At 45.1% G+C, this 17,372-nt stretch overlaps 1 protein-coding gene across 4 annotated transcripts in view; it reads right to left on the bottom strand.

The window, feature by feature from the left end:
• Positions 1-17,372, bottom strand: part of DIP2C (disco interacting protein 2 homolog C) — a 359,412-nt gene that overhangs the window by 182,711 nt on the left and 159,329 nt on the right. For 2 of the 4 annotated variants that reach the window (XM_082617846.1, XM_082617847.1), the window contains exons 2-3: positions 3,470-3,541; positions 1,724-1,891 (exon numbers count right to left, since the gene is read on the bottom strand). In XM_082617846.1, coding sequence (XP_082473972.1) covers positions 1,724-1,891; positions 3,470-3,541 — 240 coding nt within the window. The remainder of the gene's footprint in view (positions 1-1,723; positions 1,892-3,469; positions 3,542-17,372) is intronic. The other 2 variants (XM_082617848.1, XM_082617849.1) reach the window with 1 other exon arrangement.

Here is a 17,372-nt window from a genome sequence, read left to right as displayed (position 1 = left end):
TTTTTAATATATAAATTTATTTATTTATTTATGGCTGCGTTGGGTCTTTGTTGCTGTGTGCAGACTTTCCCTAGTTGTGTTGAATGGGGGTTACTCTTCGTTGCGGTGTGCAGGCCTCTCATTGTGGTGGGTCCTCTTGTTGTGGAGCATGGGCTCTAAAGCACAGGCTCAGTAGTTGTGCTGTACGGGCTTAGATGCTCTGTGGCATGTAGGATCTTCCTGGGCCACAGCTCGAACCCATGTCCCCTGCACTGGCAGGCGGATTCTTAACCACTGCGCCACCATGGAAGTCCCTCTAGAGAAGTCTTAACTTTTTCTCTGATAAATAAAAATAATGTTAAAAAAAAAAAGGAAGTAAAGTTCATCAAAACACAAACTACTTTTAGAAAAGTGTATGGCAGGATAAGGGTAACTAAAAAGGAAAACAAGATATTTCTCATAAAGATCCTACACCAAAAGAGTCATGTCTAAGACTGACCTAGTCAAGAAAGAATTCTCTGATTTAGATCCACGCGCTCTCCTTACTGCTTCCCAGAGACAGTCTTATACGAGTGACCATTCACCCAGGGCAACTTCTCAGAAATACAGATCAGCAATAAGAAATGCAAAACTACCTGGGCATCTGGTCGCCCAATCCCAGCATCATGGGTGAACCTGCCTTCTCCTTCCCAGTGGGAATGGCGTGGCCACAAGGGCCAGGGAGCAGTGTTCCCAAGCAGCTCTCACAGCCTCACACATCCACAGGTGCAGCAGTGAAGCATACAGAAATTGCGACGGGGCCCCTGCAGCTAATGCCCAACTCCACCGCCCGCCTACCACCGTTCCGCTCTTCCCCACACAGACAGGCATCACGCCCATCAGCAGGCTGGCATGGAGAGGAGGGCAGAGCCACAGCGGAGAGACCTGGCTGGGTTCCCTCCTCTAAGATCCTGGGGGCCAACTGTGACGTAACAGCTTAGTGTCTGTACCTGATTCTCAAACAATGCCTTTTATTTGAGGTAAAACCCTGAAGCTTATAAATGCTTATTCCTTATTGTACTAAAAGGTGCACTGAACTCACCTTTTTGGGCTTCTTATATTCAAAATATTGCTCACTAAAATAATTTTGACCTCTGAATAGGATCACGACCTCTAAGAATACACTCTACGATTAACTGGTTCAATTTTTCAATTTCAAAACTCCATAACTGCCCTCTGGAGATAGGAATACCATGGAGCTACAGACCTTACTCCCTGAAGCAGATCTCAGAGGCCAGGATTCATTAGAGTTCATCCTTCACCCAGGTCTCTGGCTATGAGACAAAGTTTAGCGGAATATCAACAATTTTAGGAAGAACTGTATGATCTGTCATGCATTCTTCTTTCTTAAGTGTTTTGTAAGTGGTGCTCCAAATGCAAAAATACGGTTGTAAAAACCGAGTATTATATTTTAATAGAAAACACTCAAAAACTGGGCCCTGAAGTCAGCAGGATGATCACAGTCCGGGGTCTGTGACAAGCCCTTTGCCCAAGGAGCACTGTGGCCTCGATAAGTTGCACAAGTTCAAATGGAGAACAGGGGCTCAGAAACAGGACCTCCTATGTTCCCCCAAGGCTGAGCCCTCACTTCTGTTTAGAAAGGCATTAGGTGGACAGTCCATTGCAAACGTGTCCTGCCGTGTGGTGTGTGTGTGTGTGTGTGTGTGTGTGTGTGTGTCTCTCTCTCTCAGTTAAGTGCGCTCACCGAAACGAAAGTAAAACAGTGGCCGGTTTCCTGCGGTGCTGGCCGCCCGCTCTCTGACCGCGGCGTCTCGGATGTCACACACCCCGATGTTGCCAGCCTGCAGCATTCTTCTCGGGGCTCCTTCACTGTGCTGCAGTCTACACCGGACCACGGCAGCTCCATTCGCTGCTGTAACAAGTTGAAAAAAAACTAATTAATTCAAACTTTAGTTTTTTTTAAATTTGTTACAGCACCGAGCAGAGCGGCCGACCCCATGCAGAACAGCACAAAGAACATCAAAGGGACCACGCCACACAGGGCCACCCTCAGCGCTCAGCAGCATGGGTCAGCCATGTTCCTGGCACTGTCGCAGCTCCAGAGCCATCTTCTGGGAAGGTGCAGAACTGCTTCTGTTTCACTTTTGTTTGGTAAGGCACGGACAATAAAATCTAGCAACCCAAAGGGCCTACAGTCTCCCCACCAGCCTTCCTCCAAGACCAGGAGGGGCCACGTGCAGACAGGATTTCATCACAACAGCTCTGCTGGAGCACGAGAGGAGGAAAGTGGGGAGACCACATCTAGTCGTCTGCCCACGTGTGCTCTGAAGTCTCTCACACATGGGGTCAGCTAGACAACACACTTATTTTCCATCCACTCAGACAGCGCAGAGCTTCTTCCTTTTACAGACTAGACAGCAGGAAAAACCAGGCCGTCAGCTAAGGCAGGCCTGCACAGCTGGTCCATCTTTATGTTAACTTTCTTAAGTACCGAGAAAAGAAAGAAATCACACAAAACCAAACAAAGCTAAAAAAGCAGCAGAAACTCAACACACAAGTTAAGTGTCCTGGAATGTGAGCCACAGGTGGGGACACTCCTTCTGCGCCCACAGCACTGGAGGCTGTGTCACAGCCCGGAGAGCCGGTGGGCCTGCGCTGGGCCTGCACATGCAGACTTGAACCTCTTCTAGCAGAAGCGGCTCAGCAGAGCTTCACATTTGTTCCAACAGTGAACACTGGAGAGTCCATTTCTGTTGCTGTCCTTCCTCCTGGAGGACTTGTGTTAGCTTTAAGCCTTTCCTGATGCCCAGAAAATTCTCAAGGTTGCCCTCGGGCTGAACTGAGCTTACATCAGAACGGAGTGTTACAACTGCAGCCCAGTATCATCTTCCTTTCCCTGAAATGTACAGAACCCAGCTCGAGGGCAGAAATTCTACACACTTGCACACGTGAAAACGCTGGAATTAAACAGAATTTGTACTTGGGGAAGAATCCATTACGTTGACAATCATGTTTCAAAAAACAACGAACCTTTACGATTTTATAATACCAGGCAGGATGTTACATCATTTTCTAGATTTCTAGATTGGCCCTCCACCCCCCACCAATGACGTCAACGAAAACCTTGGATTAATTTAAACCATTATCAATAAATTTAACTAAGACAAAAGTCATGTTTAAACCATAAATGCTCTCATATTTATTATGATTATAGCCATTTTAAAGTAATCAAACATATTACTGCAGCTCTATGAATACAGTACCTATTAAATTTATTAGGCACATTTATAGAAAAGTCGTATGTATCTTCTAAATTCACAAAATATCCTGCAGTCACACAAAGGAGTAGGATGTGCCTAGTGCCACCTCAATGGCGTGATCTGCATGCAGACTGAGGACTGAGGGAAGACTTGTGCTCAGCTGTTCTCTCGTGTATTGCAGTTAACTCTTAAAATGGGATGCATTATGCTACCCATCAAGGTTTACGTACTTGGAGGCTGGGGCAGGTAGGCTCCAATCAATTTCGATCTCTTCTTTTCATATCCTTTTTGTGTGATGTCGCCTGTAAGAGAAGGAAAGGGAAGTTCAGAATGCTTTCACAGGTAGAGCTGAACACTCAACTGTGAAGACACAGTCGCATCTGTGTGTGTCTTCTATTTCCTTATAATTATAATTTAAGAAGAAAGCACTTCGTATCATTCACCTTGACGTTTCCTCTGCTCACAAATAAATACTCATTTAAGTAATATAAAATCCTTCACTACGCGCACACATGCTTGTCCCCGGCCCCTTCTCACAAGGTTTTGGCTCTGATTGGGTCCAGAATTAGATTCTTGCAATCTTATTCACATCTGTGGGGCAGGAAACCTCCCTGATCTACATGGCTCTCATTAACTCAATCAACAACGGATTCTGCAGGTGTCTACCCTAGTGAGAGCTGGCCAAAACCACCACTGATTAGCATCTTCCTCCATTAATGAGACATTTTTTCTTATCAGGCGTGTCGGTCCCAAGGACTATACTTTTTTTTTTTTTTTTTTTTTTTTGGTGGTACGCGGGCCTCTCACTGTTGTGGCCTCTCCCATTGCGGAGCACAGGTTCTGGACGCGCAAGCTCAGTGGCCATGGCTCACAGGCCCAGCTGCTCCATGGCATGTGGGATCTTCCCGGACCGGGGCACGAACCCGTGTCCCCTGCATCGGCAGGCGGACTCTCAACCACTGCGCCACCAGGGAAGCCCCCAAGGACTATACTTACTGCTAGCGTATTTTTGAAAATAAGTGTCTAAGACGAAATGAAACAGTAGATAAAACAAAGCAAGAGAACATAGGACCTATAGAATCCAAAATATATGAGAAAGAAGCTTATCACTAAAACAGGAATTAAATTGCTGATGTCAGAGATTCAAGAGCCATTGCTAGTCTGGCATTTTCCCCAAGTGCCAAGTACCTCGGACAAATAATCTTTATGACGTGCAACAGCCTTTCCAAATTACAAGCTCGAACGTACCCAAAATGCTGATTTGTGCCCTTGAATTTTTCTGAAACTGTTGTTTTCCTAATATTCTGACCAAGCCATCATTCCTAAAAGAGCTAAATACTAAAGTTTTAATAAAATACAGCAAACAAGTGAAAAGTTATAATGAGTCACACACGAGTTGCTAAGTCCGCTCTTCCTGGTGGTGGTGCTCGCTACATTTGATCAAACCAGAGGGCACCCTGACCCAACCAGCTCACAGCAGTCTTGTCCAGCCCACGAAACACATGACTCGTTTATGCACATGGAGCTGTAAAGAACATAAATATATGAAAACACATCCCGCTATTGACTACTGAGCGTTTTTGGTGCTAAAACATGCTGACTGCTCCTTGAAAATAATAAAACTACGAGAAAGGTATTTTTTGTGCTAATTGTGCAGCTGCTCAGCATTTTATAAACTCAAAACCAGTTTGCTCCCTGAGGGGATGCCTAGAGGAAAACAGAAGCACGAGACAGGGAAAGGAGCATGTTGAGTGACGGTGTGTTGGTGGGAAAAGCACATACTGGCCTGTTGGGAGACCACCTGAGCACAGGGTAGACACCTACTGTTTACCGGGTATTTCCCTCCGGTGCTCTCCCTTTCCCAGCCAACCCCACAGATGCTCTGCACAGTCCTGCCATCAAATCCTAGCCTGATGAACCAGCCCCTTCCAGCTTGCTCTTCACCCAAAGTTCAGCTTAAGTTCTGAGGAGATCAAGATGGCAGAGAAGGAAGATGTGCAGCTCACCTCCCCCCATGAACAAATCTAAACTACATCTACGCGTGGAACAAGTCTCACTGAAAACTAACTGGAGACTGGCAGAAAGACTCCTGTACAACTGGGGCTATAAGAAAGAGCCACATGGAATAGGGCAAGAAGAGAAGTGATCAGGTCAGGAGCTGTGCCCCACAGAGGGGACTCAGAGGAAGAGGGAGATCACAGGAGCAGAGATCTGCCCTGGGGAGTGAGCGGTTTGGCCACAGATCAGGCTCCCTGGTCCTGGGGTCTGACACAGTGAAGATGAGTGCCCTTGGCTGGTTGTAGGGCACATGGACTAACAGGAGGGCTGTGGGAAGCCTGGGCTCCACGGTGAGCAGTGTGCACGCCGGCTTGCTCCCATGCAGGGTGGAGTAAGGGCTGCTCCAGCAGCTGCTGGTTTCCCATAGCCTGAGCCAAGCGACCGCTCCAGTCCCGCTTGCTTCATGATGGGGAGAGGGCCCAGCTGTGAGACTCAGAGCAGTTCAGACCCAAAGCAGTGACTGACTGGGGTGGCGGCAACCACTAGCAGCGCTTACACAGGTGGTGAGTCAGAAGCAGCCCTGACCTCTGTCCAGGGCCAAACCCCCCAACCCCGCTGAGAGCCCACACAGGCACCTCTTGCTTCAGCACTGCTGGGGCGAAGGGACTGGTGCGGGGAGCGTGGAAAATATACACTTAAAGGGAATGGAGCCGGCTTGGACCTGACCCTCAGGGCTTCTGCTCCAGCAACTTGGGGCCTGGCCCGGCCCCGACAGGGTGCTGACGCCATCGAGCAGAGGGGCAGCCCAGCTCACACCTGGCTCCAGCCCTCACCCCTCCATCTTCAGCCCCTCCTCCTAAAAGCTGAGAGCTGCCAGCACACCCTGGGGTAATACATGACTTGTGCTCACAACAGATAATGAAGCAAACATAAACAATTTACCAGATAAAGAATTCAAAGCATTAGTAATAAGGATGCTAACTAAACTTGGGAAAGGAATAGATGAACATGGTGAGAATTTTAGTAAGAAACTAGAAAATATTTTTTTAAAAAAGAACCAGTCAGAATTGAAGAATACAATAAGTGAAATGAAAAACACACTAGAAGGAAGGAAAAGCAGATTAGGTGATAGTGAAGAACACATAAGTGATTTGGAAGATAGAATAATGGAAATCACACAAGAAGAACAGTAAAAAGAAAAGCAAATTTAAAAATGAGAACAGTTTAAACGATCTCTGGGACAACATCAAGCACACTAACAACCACATTATGAGGTTCCAGTAGGAGAAGAGATGGAGAAGAGATAGAGAAGAGGATAAAAATGTATTTGATGAAATTATGGCTGAAAACTTTACAAACCTAAAGAAGGAAACAGATATCCAGGTACAGGAAGCACAGAGTCCCATCCCAAACAAGATGAACTCAAAGAGACCCACACCAAGACATATCATAATTAAAATGGCAAAAGTTACAGACAGAGGATTCTAATGGCAGCAAGAGAGAAACAAAGAGTCACATTCAAGGGAACCCCCATAAGGCTATCAGCTGATTTTTCAGCAGAAATATTGCAGGCTAGAAGGGAATGGCAGGATACATTTAAAGTGCTGAAAGGTAAAAACCTGCAACCTAGGATACTCTACCCAGCAAGGTTACCGTTCAGAATTGAAGAAGAGATAAAGAACTTCTCAGACAAGCAAAAACTAAAAGACTTCATCAGTACTGAACCTACCCTAAAAGGAATGTTAAAGGATCTTCTCTACGTGGAAAAGAAAAGGCTACAACAAGAACAATCTATAGGAAAAGAAAAATCCCACTAGTAAAGGCAGACATATAGTAAAGGCTGAGGATCAACCATTTAAGCTAGTAGAAAGATTAAAAGACAAAGTTCAGCTCAAGTTTTAAAAATTTCTCAGATGAACATTTAAGTATTGGGGGGGGTCGCTCCCTTGAAGCCAACCTCAAAGGACACTCACTATTCACTCTCATTTTAAATGTGGTCTTACTTTGGAAAGCTCCATTTGTTAAGATCCTGGCCTAAAGGAACACAGGCGCTTTCCACATGAAGCCACAGCTCCTCTTTAAAGGGGGGATGTTAATGTCGGCCTCACAGGGGTGTCCACTCAGGTTCCTGACCCCACAGACTCAGAAAGGCTGGATGGGAGGCGGAGTCAGTACCTCCACGCAGGTGTTCTATTTCAGCTCCACTACTAAATCATGCCACTAAGCAGTCAGCTTGGAGAACCTCCAGATACGACTCAGAAATCCCAGGCTGCTATCATCTCTCGAAACCTAGAAGAGGGAAAGGGAGACACTATTTATTGAATAACTTCCACACCCCACGAATTTTATCTAAATCACAGGTTGGAAAACTACAAATCCAGCCTGTGGGCTGTTTTTGGAAATAAAGTTTTACCAGCACACAGCCATACTCCCTGGTAAGCACCACAACACACAGTGCGCAGCCTGCATAGCTAGAAGTATTAACTACACGGTCCTGTCCTATGCGTCCTAAATAATCTCTTTTAATCCTTTTAACAACTGATTTTACAGGTAAGAAGTCGAGGTGCAAATAATGGTTATGTTTCTCGCCCAGGCCCCCAGATCTAAGAAGAAAACCACCTCTGTCCAAGTCCAAAACTTTTCCCATGAAAGCCACACTTAAGAGTCTCAAGCCTCCGTTCTGTGACCACTGGTCAGCATTCTTGCCACCTGATGTCCTGCCCAGCTCTCCGCCTGAGCCGGACACCCTCCTCAGGGACAACCTCACACCCCACTGCCTGTTTCCATGCCCCCAGCCCCTGCCCTGTCTCAGTGACATCCCAGCCTTGCGCTCTGGCCACACAGATTTCTGCACAAGTCTCATGAGGCCTCAGATAGCTGCTTACAGTTTGTTTTTGTAACATATACGAGTGGCTTATCTTCAAAGCCAGGCTGTGACACCTTCACGGGTCAGTGTCCTACAGAACCGAGTATGACCCCTCTGTTTTACAGACCAGGACTATGTATTGATGGAGTTAATCACAAATGAGCAGCAGACACCAACATACAGAATGACTTCAAATAAGTGACTGGACAGATGCTGCATTCATAATCAGGGAAAATGCCTGGTGATTATTTAACTGTTTAGTGGCCATGTGGGGAAAGGACAGAGGGAAATCGATGATTATTCCATTATTAAAGTGTGTGAAACACCAGCCTGGCTCATGTGTTACGTAAAGGATCCGGCGTCTGTGGCAGGAGCAGGTTCCTCGGGCGTCCCAAGCATCAGGGCTAAAATGTCCTCACTGTGTTTCCTTTTCCACGCAGAAAGTCCAGTTATTTTTAACTCTGGAGCTACTTTAGCATCTGGTAGACTGACGTCCAACAGACTATCTATGTCAAACTCACTGCAAATTTATATAAGTAGGGGGATCTTGTGTTCTGAAGCAACCAATGAGGATAATATAGTAAGACAGATAGAGAGGTAGATGAATGGAGATAGAAAAAATAAATTGAAAGGATAGATAGATGACTGATAGAAGGAAGGAAGATGGATGAAAGATGGGTAGGACAGACAGAAGCTGGCTAGCTTTACACACAACTCCATCCACCCAGAGCCCCTCCTTGGTTTCTGCCTGAGGTTGACCTACAATCAGTGCCATGGTATCACCATGGAAACACACAGTGTTTCTCTTCACTTTACATCCATTCAGGCTAAAGTTGGACGCTTTAATATCTAACTCTGGCTGCTCCTCCCCGCTGCTCCTCACTTTGGATCTGTAATGAGCACACAGTCTTCAGGATGAAACTTTGTAAACTCAATGCAGAAAGGCTATGAGAGAGAGGAACCCTACTCCACATCACATTTCTAAGCAAGACTTTATTAAAACCTATCAATCTATAAAGACTATTCCATGGTTTACAGCAGGTTCATTAGTATTCTTTCAACCTGTAAGCTAAAATAACACTATCAAGGAAACATGTAGATCGCTTCGCCCATGCTGCGTCTACATTTTGCTCCTTGAAAAGGAGCAAACAGTTGCTGATGTTAAAGGACATGGACCACAGGATCCCTTGCTTGAGAATTTCCCGTACAAAATTCCAAAGAGAGTGTATTTTCCATGCTTGGATACTCAAGACACCCATCTAACTCTCCTTTCATTTTAGGAATAAGAATGTATGACAGAAAAGTAAACACATAAATCGTTTGTAACTTCAGTGAAGAGAAAAGAAAAGTGATTTTCTGAGACACTTTCTACTTTATCAAAAATGTTATTCATATTATTATTCTTGGACAAAGAAGTTCCATAAGACCAAGAATTACAACAGTAGAAATTAAAGTTCTCATGTGTTCTGTAACAAAGGAAAGAGAGATTTACAGCCAAGTCATAAATTTGAACTGAAAATGCAAGTCAAGTAAAGCCCCCAATGTACGGTTGAATCTCACTAAGACAGAGACCCTTCTCCCCCCTCCCCACCCCCACCCTGGGAAGAATTCTTTTTCTTACTTATATTGTAGTCCAGAGTTTCCAGGCAAACCCTGAGTCTTAGAAAAGCGAAGGAAAAACCAGCCTAGGAAATGCAAGAAGGGAGGTGATACTGCAGCTCCTCTCTTTTTCCATCCTGGCCTCATTCTGGCAAACTTGGACCCCGCAGGAATTTGCAGAGCCCTGTGGGTGTCGGGCCAGAACAGGACAACCCGAAGAGCCAGGAATACCCCCAAGAGGGGAGTATGTGCCCCAGAGCCACCTCCACAGCTGGGTAAGCGCCGAGTAAACAGACCAGCCTAACAGGGATGGTTTCCATTCTTGGTGTCAGGAGTTTATTATTTAATGCTGGAACGAATGCTTTATATAACAAAGCAATCATTTCCATGTTTGGAATTTTATGGCTGTCAGGAACCTTCAGAACGCCTCTCTCCTAAGCCGCTGGCTTTATAAGGCTTAGGGAGCACCCTTGACGGCCTTCCCCCTCCCACACAGCTGCTGGAGGCACATTTGTCATCTCTGTGGGAAGTTTTTCTTTTCTGCAGAGAGACTGTGCTGTCCTGGCAAGAACCCACCTGTCCAGGGGAGTAGAAGCAGGAGAGGAACCTCTCCTCGCCCTGAACACAAACCGTACGTCAGTTAACTTCTCTGGTCTCATCTTTCTCAGTGATAAAATATTGGTAATAACACCTATTACCTTCCACCATAGTTGAAAAGATCAAATACACAGAACGTGAAACGTCTCAGAAAGCATGAAATAGGGAAGAAAACATAGTTTAAAAACCCAACAAGTACTCATGTGGTACCTATTACACGTGCAAACTTGTGAGACACTACCAGGCTCCCAGGCGCCGCTCCTGCTCTGAGTTGGGCGCGAAGAATTCCATGCTGGGCGTGCCAGCCAGCAGTACATGCAAAGAGCAAGATGGCTCCAGGGGAGAGAGGCCGAAGGCAGCAGATGACAGAGGTATCAGAAATCCTGAGGAAACTTGAAATCCCAACCTCTTAGGCATCCACGCGCTTCTCTTTTATCCCCGCCACGGTAACCGGACCTGGGGTGCCATCAGCTCTCCCTGTGTCGACCACACAGCGGCTCGCAGCTCTGGATCTCAGTCCCCAGCGCCCGCCCGCTCCCCACCCACTGACCTACCACTAGTAGGGTGGTGAGACTGTGGGGCCTCGCCCTTGGAGCCTGGCGAAGGCTGCTCCGGGACTGCACTCAAACCCATCAGCAGCACCTTCACGTCCTTCCAGAGCCTGGGCCCACATCTCGAGATGTCACACCACTTCCCAATTATTTTGTTTTCCTTTGTTACTATCTTACTACTGGATTTATCGCTCTTTCATTTTTCTCAGGTTTATGCCATATTTCCAATGTAAAATTTAGAAATCTGAGTTCTAGAAGGATATTTTAAGTAAGATAATCAGGATAAATATAAACCCTTCTCTAGGATTATAAAATCACCAATGCTTATTCAAATGCTCAGGATGATGGGGAAAAAATTCTCAGCATAATTGGGATTTGTACATTTATGGGAATAACCATAAAGTTCCTCAAAACATTCAGTTAACGGCATGACCAGAAAGAAAAATATATATTTTAAATATGCACTATGTTGAAATCTTAACTCTAGCCAGTAAGGTCCGGATGTTACCACTTAACTTTGACACTTGTCAGAGTCAGGAAGGGTAAGTGCAGGTCCACAAACACAGGGGCACCCCCAGTTCCAGCATCTTTTCATCTTCTTACAGTCTTCCACAGAACAGAAGTTTTCATCTTGATGAAGTCCAATTTATCCATTTTTCACTTTAGGGACTGTGCTTTTAGTTTCAATCTAAGAACTCTTTGCCTCATCCTCAGATCTGAAGACTTCTCTATTTTGCTAGATGTTTTGTAGTTTTACATTTTACACTGAGATCTATGATCCTTAAGTTAATTTTTGTATAAGGTGTGGGATTCAGGTCTAGATTTTTTTTTTTTGGCCTATGGATGTCCAATTCCTCCAACATGATTTATGGAACAGGTCATCGCTCTGCCATTGAATTGGCTTTGCTCCTTGGTCAAAAATTAATTGGGCATTTTGTGTAGGTCTGAGTTCCCCACCCCATTCCACTGCACCGTGGGTCTAACCCACACTCTTGACAACTGTGGCTACACAGGAAGCCTTAGCATGGGGAAGAATGATTTCTCCTACTTTATTCTTCTTTGTCAAAGCTGTTTTGGCTATTCAAGGGCCTTTCCCTTTCCACATAAATTTTAGGAAAAGTTTGTTATGTCTACCACAAAGCTGAGATACTTGATAGGAGTTCTCTTAAATCTACAGATCAATTTAGGAAGAACTGACATCTTTACACATTGCATCATCTGATCCATGAACAAGGTATTTAACTCTGATTTCTTTCACAAGCATTTTGTGATTTTCATCATCCTGATCCTTTGATAACGCACATTTCCATATGGAACCTCTATCCTTAGGTTCCCGAAGAAAACAGTCCAACTCCAGGTCAATTCTAGAGTGTAGGTGCCAGGCTCATCCCCTTTTGACCATTTCGGACGATATCCTCTGAGCCATCAGCCAGGATGAAAGAAGAAGGGAGGGCCCAGCCCTGACCACACGTGACCTGACAGTAAGAAAAACCACAGCACAAGCAGCCATAACCCTGTGTGAGGAGAAGGCACAGACCTGGATTCGGGAAGCGGGGACTGGCTCCCAGCTGGTCACTTACCCAGATGTAAGTCGGCTAGGAGCACAACCTCCCCAGCCCTCAGTTTTCCTATCTGTACAATGAGGAGCCAGACTCAGATCTACAAAGTCTCAAGAGCCCTGCAGTGAAAGCAGGGGTGCAGAGCAGACCCAGAGGGCTCCCCTCTTAGAGGTGAGACTATGGAGAGGCAGAGAGATGTAAGGGAGGGCAGGAATGCGCACGCGAGAAGGGGGCAGAGGGGAGCAGGGGTTTGGTTCTGTGGAGACTGGGCAAAGCGCAACATGACAAGCAGCTGCAGCGTGTGCGAGAGAAAACGTGCAAGAACCCAGGAGTTCAACGTGAAATACAGCAGGGGATTCACCACAGGATCCTAAGACAAGAAAACAGGGCTTATGGAAATCAGGTAATTTTAATTAAGCCTAAAAACACAGTTTAGGAGTGAAGCATGGTTTAAAATTTCTCTTTGAATGTGAAGCGGTAGGTTGGTAACTAGGGCATCCAGCCCACACTGAAGGGTGCTCGTGCTCTCCCAACATATGGGGAGGGGCTGCTGTTCTCGCCCAGCATCCCAGGCAGACCCTCAACCCAGAGCACCAAGTCCTCCACGTACTCAGAAGCCCACTCTCCTCCTGTGCCCACCCGTGGGGTCTCACTGCCCCCACTGGGAGCCCCACAGTCCCAGGATGCCACGTCACACCAGGTGAGCGCATCACAGGTAAACAAGGTCCAGGTTCTGTGCACTAGCTTCCTGGCTTCAGGCAACCACGTTCCCCTTTCACACTGTAAACTCCTCATCAGTAAGAACACCCTCCATCCCATTATCACTGGATAGGGCACAAAGCGAATACATCCACCACTTGGAGCCTCAAGCCGTGAGGACCACCCCGCTGGAGATTCCATGTGTAGGGGGCAGAGGAAGGGCCCCTCTCAAAAATCAGACAGCTCTTTTGTTTAGAGGCAGAACCAAGGCAAAAGCTGTGTTTTTGAGCAAAAACAAGGCCCTTTTAACAAGATTTACAGAGCATTTATGTAAATTACATGTCACAGGAACTTGCATGGACCAAACGCAGGAAAACATCAACCCATCACATCAGCTGGATGAACCCCAACGAACCCCTTCTCTTGTGAGGAAATATTTAAGCACACACACACTCATATTTTCTCCACAGTTAAATTTAAAAAATCATTTCTGGCACAATGAGCTTAAGTGCTTAAGTGGAAGTAAATGAAAAAAAAACAGAAAAGCCCAACCCTGTGATTCCTTCCCCACCCCCACAAATTGTTAATAGATTTTGAATATTGGTCTGTGTGGGAAGACTTCTGTTTTTTCAAGTAAATGAATCACTGAAGAAAAATATAAAAGATGCTAAAGTGTATCTTGCAGATTTAAAAAAAATTAGCGGGCAAGGAGAAAGTACACACACTTTATCTCCTCCAGTAGTTTCTGGTTGTTCCACTGTAGCAGCTACTTTTCTTTTTACCAACTTCAGAATTAATCCTCACCGATGGTAAGGAGGAAGGGAAGAACCTTCATCTCAACTTCTAACACCCGTTTGGTGCTGCAATTAGCTGACTACTCTGTCTTCTGCCAAAAGCTTATCCTCTACAAACTTACACGTGATCCAGTAAAGATCAATCCCACGATGCACATCAGTTACATAGATCTAGACAAACCTGACTTGTGGAAGCCAGATGCTCAACATTCGTCTAAAGAGCACAATGGTAAGACCGACGCCTCACTGTGACAGTCCCCCAGGACATGGGCTACAGAATACAGGGAACATGGAGGGAGGCAGAAGTGAAATTTCTTGAGGCAACTATCATACATTGGGAGGTGGAATCTCAAAACATAACTGCCACAAAATTAGTTATTTTGGAATAGGCTGGGATAGGGAAGATACCTGTGAAGAGTTTTAAAAACACTTCAGTTTTTGCAACATTCGCTATGCAGTTGACTTATTTCCTAGCAATCTTCTCTGTGGCGACAACGATCTTGTCCCCATTACTCTTCTGGCCTGTGATCACTTCTTGCTTCACTAAGGGCAAAGAAAGGAATAAGACATCTACAAAGTGTTGTGTCCAAGAAAGCATTATTGGTCTGAACATAAGATAACCAACTGAAGGAAAGTGCTTGGAGCATTTCCCCTGAACCTCGCTGGCTGTGCGCAGGTGACTCTAGGGGAACGTGATGTCTCTGACAGCCAGCCACCTGGGCTACACAAGCCTTGCATGCTCCTCTCTCCCAGTCCCGGCCAACTCCCACTCCACCAGGACTCAGAATGGGGACAGGCTCAGCATCTGCCACAGATGAGCAGTCCAGACACTGTCATCCTTGCTTCTGCTGGTCCCCAGGCAGCTTTCTTTAGTGGGGTTGTTAGGAATGCACTTTCTGTCCATCAGTGACTGTTTGACTTACATTTTATTTACCTGAAATTCAATTTCTACCCATTTCTTCTCAGCTAAGTAAAATTCTTCAAGGAGGAAATCTGCTCACCTTCCCCTGTATCTTCCCTTGAGTATATAATCTTCCATCAGCATACACAGCACCTCAGTGCCAACTCACACTCTACCCCAGGGACAGCCGAAGCCCAAAAAAACTTCCACTGTGCCACTGAGTTAAGGAACCTATGAGAGTATGTTGAATCCTACTGGCTAATAATTAATAAAAAATTTCAAAACTCTGTAAATGCTTACATATAAGTTTCTCTGTACTGTATGGTTTATTTGCAAACTGACATTTCTTACCAATGTTACTCTAGTTTACAAAGAACTGTTGACCATATGAAGAATGACTTCCTGTTTTCGTGGAAGGAACCAATTCTGAAAAACTTAGTCTAAATAATTTTCTCCCCTAAGCAGGCAGACCCTCCTCAACATTCTTGATTACTGTGAATGGACCGAGAATAGCTTGTTCAGTGGGAACGACACCACCTGATCCCCTCGACGGCAAGACTGGTGGACGTGCACCTGCAGACTGGTTGCCAGCAGTGGCCCCAGGAACCAAGGTGGCCACATCTATCATCTGTGTCCCTTTTTGAACTGTTGGGCTTTTCCAAAGGACACCTGGGACTTCTAGTCGTCATTCATCAAACTGTTCATGTTACCCTACAGAATCGACACACTAATCCCTGAAACTTCATAATGACCCAAGTGCTAGCTTAGGGACCCAAGACCACCATGGTTGGAGTGGGGTGGATGGACCCCAACTCTAAGCTGGTCAGCTCCTGCTCAGAAAGGTTCCTGGGCCACCACAGAGAGTAAGTTTAGACCCAGAAAATAAAACTGGCGACCCCCTCAGCAAGCACAGACCACCTATAAACGTTTACAGGGATTTGGGCCAGGTCAGGTCCTCTGCGCAAATCCACACACTAGGAGCACCCTGGTAGACGTACTCACTTCCCTCAAAAACCACCCCCTGCCCCGGGTCAGCCAGCGGTCAGGGTCAGAGGTAGGCTCACACCCTGCTCCCTGCAGCTGTCCTGCCTTTCCCACCAGCAGGGCCCCGAGCAGCTTCAGGAAGCCCAAGATGCTGGCCAGGAGACCGCCTGTCACAGGCACGATGATGTAAGCCTAGTTTTCCTCTTTGAAATGAGGGGCCACCACAGCCCTCTGTTTCTTCTCTCAGACGGGATAGAACACTGCATCAAAGGGGCACTCTGACCTTCTGGAAATCCAGGATCTGAAGAGCACACTGCTACTGTCCAAGACTGAATCACCTCTGAAATGGCTACAAAATACAGCTTTCACTTGGCCCTTATTAAATAAACGTCATACTCATTCCTACTCAAAATTCCCAAACACCATGGAAGTGACCCTGACTTTTATTTTCCCATTCATTCATCCAAGAGATCCTACTATGTGCCAGAAACAGACACAACCCCTATGACTAAACAACTGCTGAATGAAAGATTAAATAACAGTTACATTCTCACTTTTAAACCATGTTTAACAATGTACATAAAGTGGTGCCTAAATTAATGAGTCCAGTGACTTTCTTAAACAAATTGCCCCATCTGGGCAAGTAATGGGAATAAAATGGAGACAAAGATTTTATTAGAAAGATAAAAATGACTGAATATTATCTCCCTCTTATAGTTTTGCAAGATGCAGAATATTCTAGGATTTTTATACCATTTTATCTTCAAATTGTACATATATAAATATATATAACATATAAATATTATATAATTATATGTATAAATATATATATTTTTAAATATTTATACATATAAACTTAAAAATCCTGGTTTCTAAAATAATGGCTCTGTCCTGAAAAGGCCTGCAGTTAAAGGATTTGGGGGGTTGGGGGGCAGGAGGGCAAAAAACATACTAGAAGACATGTAGTAGGCTAGTTATTTTGAGTAAGTTTGTATAATGGTTACTTCTTTTTGTGAGACCAATGAGCTACAGGAATTCCCCCAGCAAACACTCTGAGGCTTCCTGTGCACAAAATCACTTTCAAAGTCACAACTACCCTGAACTACTGGGAATAAAACATCTGGACAATCTTGGCATATAATGTGTGTGATAAAGTTTAGATGAGTCCACTAACTAATATTAAATAATAATAACCATGACAGTACAAACTTCTAACTTATGGAAACATTATGCTTTCTAAACATTTTGCCCAACTTTGATCACGTGGCAATTATTAATAATACATCTATTCAAAAGGTAAATAATGAAGCATAATGTATACAATCCTCTACCCACTGATGTGTCATTAGAAGTGGAAGGCACTGTAAACAAAGATCTCTGCTTTATTTTTGGAACCCATAATCTCTGCTGGATTTTCAAGTACGTGTGTATTTAGAGGTAATCTTTACAAAGTATGCATATTCCAAAATATGCTCCATACAATCACAGGATGAGAAAAAAAACCCTCTTCCATTTGAAATAAGAAAAAATAATGAGTAATCAAAGCTTAAATCAATATGCAAAGACAATGTGAAAATGTGCTCAT

The sequence above is a fragment of the Mesoplodon mirus genome (genome assembly GCF_964341445.2).
Source record: "Mesoplodon mirus genome assembly, chromosome: 4".
Classification (NCBI taxonomy): domain Eukaryota; kingdom Metazoa; phylum Chordata; class Mammalia; order Artiodactyla; family Ziphiidae; genus Mesoplodon; species Mesoplodon mirus.
This window is presented reverse-complemented; position numbering and strand designations above follow the sequence as displayed.